We start from the raw sequence: 7,387 nt of genomic DNA, 5'->3' as shown, positions 1-7,387 counted from the left end.
AGGGCCCTCCAGGCCGGGGGCTGCCCATATAAGGCTGCAGCCGTCCAGCAAGGGTAGGGGCTCATTAAGGCCCCCAGCGGCCAGCGTCCTCCTCCGCGGCGAGGAATGTGTGGAATCTCCTCTCTAGCTGCCGCCCACCACATGGAGGACCTTCCCTCCACCCACACCCGCCGGGATTAGCCCCCAGTCCCGGTGCCCGCGGAGCGCACTCCCCGCCCACCCGGGCCTCGGGCGCGTCCTCGCCAGCGCGCGCGCAGCTGCCTCGCCGCTGGGGGGAGCGCGGCACCTCGGCGGAGCGGCCCGGGAGGCGGCGGCGCGCCCTCACCTGCCCCAGGCGCGGCTCAGCGGGGCGGCGGCGGCGGCGACGGAGGAGGCCGCGAGGCCGCCCGGGAGGAGGCCGGGGAGGAGCCTGGCGGGGCGGGAGGGCGGCGCAAAGTGAAACTCCTGGAAGTTGCGGGAGCGCGAGGAGCCGTCGCGGGCTGCGCGCCCTCGGGCCGGACGGGCCAGGCTCCCGCGCACAGCGCACCCGGTGCCCATGGCCCTGAGCAAAGGGCTGCGGCTGCTGGCGCGGCTGGAGGCCACGGGCGACAGCAGCGTGCTGCTGGAGGCGCGCGGCCGCGGCGACTGCCTGCTCTTCGAGGCCGGCACGGTGGCCACGCTGGGTGAGTGCCGCGCCCTCGCCCTGCCGCCCGCGGGCGGTGATGCCGGGAGGACGGGCGCCTGCCTGCGCCGGGACCTGGGGAGACCCGCGCCTCCCTGCCCCAAGGGGCCAGTCCTGGAAGGCGCAGGGACCGCCAGGGCTGGGGATCGGGCGGAGGCGGGTGGCTTTTAGGGAGGAAGGGGCGCAGGGGATGGCCGCGAGCACCCCTGGCTGAGCAAGGTGGCGCACGGCGGCCACCCGGGGTCTCTGTCTGCGCGCCCCGAGGGCTCTGTTCTTGGAGAGGCGGCTCTGACTTTTTACGCTTGGCGCTGAGTCAGAGCGCGTTGCAGATTCACGACGGTCTCAGGGGACTGACTTAGGAGCCGGCAGTCCTGGCCCAGCGCTGGGCCTGGCGCTCTTTCTTGTGCACCTGTTGATGAAACCAGTGATTGCCTTTAGGTTTGTGTTGGCTTGGCTCCACACCCAAAGGGGATGGGACCCAAGCTCCGAAACACAGACTCTGGGGAAACCACAGATGGCATCTTTGTCTTACGTTAATACTTGGTCGAGAGCGTCACTACTTTGGCATATAGGACTTTGGAAGCAAATATACTATCTGGTGAATTTACCTGTATGCTGGATGTTAGAAGATGCCAAGCCAGCATATTTCACCTCTGGGCTTAGAAACCTTTAAACTGGCATGATGCTGAGGATTTGGAGACATAATCTCATTTAATTTTCACAATTTTACAAAACCATTTTTGTCATTCGCATATTACAGACAAGCAAACTGAGGCCTGAAGATGCTAAGACACTTATTTGCTCAGGGTGACACAGCCCACCTGACTTGTGTGTGGCCATTTTGATAGTGACATAAAATTCATGGCTTCCTGATCCCTGGTTTTGTGGCCAGCACTCAGGAAGAAGGTTCTAGGTGGCACCAAAGCCAGTGACATCAGGTGGGGTTGTTGGGTTTGTCATCATAAACCCCGGAGAGAGGTTTGCAAGAGCAGGTGTCCAGCTGCACCATCTTCCTGTGTTCTTAGCTCACCAACTGCAGAATCACTTGTTCACTTGTACTTAAGATGTTCAGCAAATACAACTGCCACTCAAGCAGTGCTTCATAAATGTCTCCAATTGTGTGTGTGTGTGTGTGTGTGTGTGTTTTATGGTGGTGCTGGGGATTGAACCCAGGGCCTCATGCACGTGCTCTCCCACGGAGGTACATCCCAGCCCTCTGGGCTTGTTTTTACATTTATATGCATCAACTCCAGTTAGGACACAGGACTGTGTGCATATATATGTGTGTGTGTGTCTCCGCAGCACCATTTCTTCTATTTCTGTTTCCTGGATCATTTAACATATAATTATCTGGATTGCTTTCAGTCACTTGATTACTGAAACAGTGTCTCCAGTATTCTTTGCATCAAAGTGTGTAGCAAATCATGGATTAAATTGTTATCAGATTATTCCATTTTGGGCTCTGTCCTGAAAAGTCCAAGTTTGGTTTGGTCATTTGTTATGGCCTTGAAAGAAAACCACAGAAATTTCCATTCCATTTTAGTTGTCTACTTCATACCACATTTATCAAAACTGAGAGATTAATTTCATGACACAAAACTACCATTTCATCAAAAAGATTAAAATATCCTTTGGTTGGATTCCAGTGACATAAGGCAAGGTTCATACACATTTAAGGGTTCCTTTGAAGCCACTTGGAACAAAAAAAATACTTTTTCTAAAGTGAAGGTTTTTAAATGATTAATGAAGGCGGCAGAGTGCGTGTCTTCCAGTGGAAATGGGCTGTGGGCTGAGGTGCCTTTCCCTGGCATTGGTGATGCAGCGCCCTGGGTTTATAGTAGAGGTGATGAAAGCAGTTGGCATGTCCTTAGCTCATGTGCAGTCCACACTTGTCTCTTAACCTATCATTTGTTTTTTGGTAGACCGCAGGCTAAATACTTATGCTTTTAAAGATTGTTTTTTTTTTTAATTAAATGAAATGAAACTATTTTTAAAAAGCAGCTGTACCTTTTATGGTATTCCTTGTCCAGAGGCTTCTGAGGGAGTGTTCAGTGACTAGAAGTTGTTTCAAACTTTGAAGACACCCTGAGTGCACACATTGGATACATGGACGCCTTGAAATTCCCCTCTGTGCTCCAGGGCTGGCCAGCTGAGTTGCTGTGCTTTGCTGTTCTCAGGGAGGTGAAAGGCGCTCCCCCTGCTCCCAGGAAGGTTGCATCTCTCCTTTTGCAGGGACAGTGCACTTGTCCTTTCCCTGAGAGTATGGGGTGGGGACATCTTCCTTTTCTCTTTGGTTGTGGTTTTTCTCTGATGGATGTCCCCAGTGAGTAACAGGAGCCTAGGACACTAGAGGTATGGGCTGTTGCCATGTGGGTCATGGTGTTCCTGGCTCCCGAGTGGCTCCAAAGCCTGCCCAGCCCTGTGTCAGGTGCACACTACTGCTTTGACTGGGGTCAACAGGTGATGAGGTGGCTTGGCTCTCCCACCATGAGCACGGGTTGCCAGCACCTTCCTGCACATTTCACCCCAAAGATTCTAGTTTGAGGAACGTCTGTCACTGGAAGGGCTCAGCGGTTCCTTAGTGTTTTGGGTCTTTATTGGTGTTCACAGGAAAAGCTGATGATGCATGATTGGTTGGCAGTTGGACTTCTCCCTCTTGCCTGCTCTAGCCTGTCCTCACCTGTTCCCACCTGTCCTCCTATTCTTCCAGTGAACTTGGCAGATGTTCTCCGTACAAGGCCACCTAACCTGCTAATGAAAAGACTGTTTAAGGAATAGTTCCAAATTCATGTTTCCAGAAGAATTAAGCTGAGAATCTTTTAAATGGATCAGTGGGAGCAGGAATTCCAGAGACAGAAAAACTAAAGGTATGGGCACCAGTTTAAAAGGTTTTCACCAAGTGGATGTGGTGGTGCTCACATGTAATCTCAGCAACTTCAGAGGCTTAGGCAGGCGAATACTGAATTCAAGTCCGGCCTGAACAACCAAGTGAGACCCTGTCTCAAAATAAAAATGGAAAGGGCTGGGGATGGGGCTCAGTGTTAGAGTGCCCCTGGGTTCTGTTCCCCGTACTGCCGTCTTCTATGTAGATGACAATCCAGCGTCCATTGCCCCCATCCAGAATCAGCATCCAGATGTTCTCTTGTTCACACATCCACACAAGAAGCACTGGTCTTTTGCGGCTGTCTCTTTTAGACTTTGGATGGACCAGATGGAGGGAAGCGTGCTGGTTGTTGATGGAGTTCACCTGCTTTCAGAGTGAGCGTCAATGCTCCAAAGTTCAGTGTTCTCCAAACAGCCAGCAGGTCCCCATGTTTACACGTGGGTTTATGCCTGTACCTGCCCCCCCCCCCCCCCCCCCCCCCGCCTTGTTACTGTTGAGTGTGAGCAGCAGGAGGGAGAATGGGGAAGGAGGCTTGGGAGACTTCATTAGTGCATGTCCCTGCCTTTCTTTGAGCAACTGCTCTTCGCAGTTTTCACAGAGGCCACAGTCACGCTTGGCTGGAGAGGGTGAGGTGGCTGAAGAGCCCACCCAGAAGCCTTGGTGTGGACTGTTGCCTTGGTCACTTGCGTGGGCTTCATGGCTGGAATTATTTGGTCAGTGACTTGAAGCCTGACTGGTTAAGAGCATTGGAGAGAACCTGAGAGGTGGCCAATCTGGGAATGCTCCTGGACAGAGGTGGGTGCCCAGGTCGGGGGTGGGGGGCTGGGCTCCTGCCTTGGTCCGGTTGGCCTCAGAACTCCTGTGGCCCCTTTCCTGGCTGTAGGTCTTGTCAACACAATGATGTTCACAGAGATGCAGAGCAGTTGATGTGTCCTCTCCCTGTGGTCTTTTTTTAAACTTTGTCCTTTTGATTGTGACTTCTGATTTCAGATCTTGCCAGGCTCTTGTTTTGGCTGCTTGTCCCAAAAACTTTGTTTTTAACTTTTAATTATGAGAATGTTTAAACATACACAAAAGTACAGTCAATCTCCATGGATCGATCGACCGACACACACACACACACACACTCTCTCTCTCTCTCTCTCTCTGTTGACAGTTACCCATATGGTGTCAGATTTCTTCTGCTTGTCTCTGTATTTTTTTTTAAACCTTTATTCTATTTCTTCATTTGTATGTGGTGCTGAGGATCGAACCCAGGGCCTCACATGTGCTAGGCAAGTGCTCTACTGCTGAGCTACAGCCCCAGCTGCTGTATTATATTTTTAGTCGTAGATGGACACAGTTTCTTTGTTTTATTTATTTATTTTTATGAGGTGCTCCAGCAAGTGCTCAACCACTGAGCTACAATCCCAGCCCTTGTCCCTATATTTTTAATGAAAAAAAAAATGAATCTCCTAAAATTTAGTTTTCTCAATGCCAGGCAAGATTTTGATTTATTTGGACTGGCTCTCTCTTTTTTTTTTTTTTTTAACTTGCATTTATATATGTAAGTTCAAATTTTATTTTATTGTTATTTGGCAAATTCTATTTATGGGGTTCAAAGTGATGTGGACATGTGTATGATGAAATTAAGCTGATTACCATATCCACCACCTCAATACCTGTTCTGTGTGAGACCATTTAAAATCAACTCTTAGTGATTTTGAACTATCCCCATAGGCTATCATTACCATAGTCACCAGGGTACATAAGTTCACAGTTTACTTGATGGATGTCATTGTGACCAACAGCAGAAATGGTGGTGTGAACGGATTCTGAGGTTCTGTACAAGATACATGTTTCAAAGCACAGTGGCCACAGGGTGGAAGAGCCACAGGGTGGAAGAAGAGGGCACTCCGGAGGGCAGCAGTAGTGGGCACAGGAGGAGAAGGTCTGGGCTCTCCAGTGGCACCACCCCTGGCCCTTGCACAAGAGAGGACAGAGGGGCCCTGGCCACCTGACCTTTGTGCTTGTCCTTCTGGGCCACATCCTGCTACTCAGTACCCTGGAGTTTGCTATGCAGATGGCCCAACCTGCTTCCTTAGCCTGCTTCCTGCTTCAGGGGCAAAGGGCTCCTCCCAGGGGTGTCCACCCCAGGCCTGAAGGTTTGGGACCCTAGGGCGAGGGATAAAAACTGGACCCAGGCGAGACACAGCAGCATATGCCTGTCATCCCAGTGGCTTAGGAGTTGGAGGCAGGAGGACACAAGTTCAAAGCCAGCTCAGCAACATAGCAAGGCCCTAAGCAACTTAGCAAGATCCTGGTTCAAAATTTTTAAAAAAGCCAGGGACGGTGCTGGGGATGTGGCTCAGTGGTTAAGTGCCTCTGGATTCAATCCCCAGTGCAAAAAAAAAAAAAAAAAAGAACTAGAGCCAGGCTGGTTGGGTGTCCACCCGTGAGCACAAAGAGGGGTATGAAGCCCGTTGGGGAAGACAGTGGAGGAGAAGGGGCCAGGCTGGGATGGGGACCTGACCTTCCAGTTCATCCTGGGAGTGTGCTTCTCAAGGTAGGAGGGGAGAATGTATTTTATTTAACAGTTTGCTAGCTTCATTGAAAGCATGCAGGGTGCCAAGCACCACTGGTACTGTGCCCCAGACCCTGCAGATATTCTGTGGGCCTGCTCTGGGCACCTGCATGAGTCTGGGGCTCACTTCTGGAATAATCCTTGGGTGCTTAGTTTCTGTGGCCTTGCTGCTTGCTTGAGGACAGGAACTAGTTTCTGTTTTCACTTGAATTGTCTTTCAACCCCTGGACGCACTGACTTAGCACTTCCAGGCCGGGCTGTGTGCCTGCTGGGAGGCAAAATCAGATCCAGCTGGGAGGACGTCTGCTCCTGACCAAGCTGAATGCTTGAAAAACCAAGTCCCCCAGCTGCTTGCCCTCCCTGCTCCCCAGGCCAGCGGACCCAGGGCTGAGTGGGGGCAGATGGGGTCCACCTCTAACAGGAAACAGCCAGGTGAGGGCTGCCTGCCTTCCAGGCCCCCTGGAGGGGGCTCTCCAGCACTTGCAAGTAAATGGCGGTCATTCTTTCTCAAGGAAAATTACACAAGTGAATGAAAACCTCTCCAAGTGCGTGTCCTTGGTCCTGAGTTCCAGCTGCAGAAACTCATCTCAGGAATAGTCACAGATCTCAGCCCATCTCGCTCAAGGATGTTTATCTCTCGGTGTTTTGCATGTTTTACTGGTTAAACAAACTCTGGTTCAACTTGGCAGTAGCTCCTATTTGATTACCATACACCAGGTGCTGCTCCAGGTAGTTTACACATACTGATTTGTGTGATCCTTACGAGGAGGCAGGGGCTAATGACCTCCATTTTACACTTGGAGAAACTGAGGCACAGAAAGGCATAAGAATTTGCCAGAGCTTCCGCCTCAACTTTGTGGCAGAGTCATGATTTGAAGAAGGTCTGAAGGCTCCAGTGAATAGTGTGTTCAGTAAATTCTCTTCCCTGAGCTGGGGCTGGGGCTCAGCAGTGGAGCACTCGCCTAGCATGTGCGAGGCCCTGGGTTCGATCCTCAGCACCACATAAAGATAAATAAATAAAATAAAGGTATTGTATCTACAACTAAGAAATAAATGTTTTTAAAAAATTCTCTTTGTTAGTGAAAACGATAAATACATTGGTGTGTGGAAAAGACTCAGCCTGTTCCACAGTCCTGGGCTTTAGGTCTTTTTTTTTTTTTTTTAGTTGTAGATGGACACAATACCTTTATTTTATTTATTTATTCTTATGAGGTGCTGAGGATCGAACCCAGTACTTCACGTGTGCTAGGCAAGCGCTCTGCCACTGAGCTTCAACCCC

General features: G+C 50.9%; 1 protein-coding gene across 1 annotated transcript in view; it reads left to right on the top strand.

Moving 5' to 3' along the window:
* Positions 1-535: 535 nt before the first annotated feature.
* Positions 536-7,387, top strand: part of Synj2 (synaptojanin 2) — an 87,172-nt gene continuing 80,320 nt past the window's right edge. Inside the window, exon 1 of the mRNA XM_026393803.2 lies at positions 536-662. Within this exon, the coding sequence (XP_026249588.2) occupies positions 536-662 (127 nt within the window). The remainder of the gene's footprint in view (positions 663-7,387) is intronic.

Source organism: Urocitellus parryii, chromosome 8 (genome assembly GCF_045843805.1).
Source record: "Urocitellus parryii isolate mUroPar1 chromosome 8, mUroPar1.hap1, whole genome shotgun sequence".
Lineage (NCBI taxonomy): Eukaryota > Metazoa > Chordata > Mammalia > Rodentia > Sciuridae > Urocitellus > Urocitellus parryii.
This window is presented reverse-complemented; position numbering and strand designations above follow the sequence as displayed.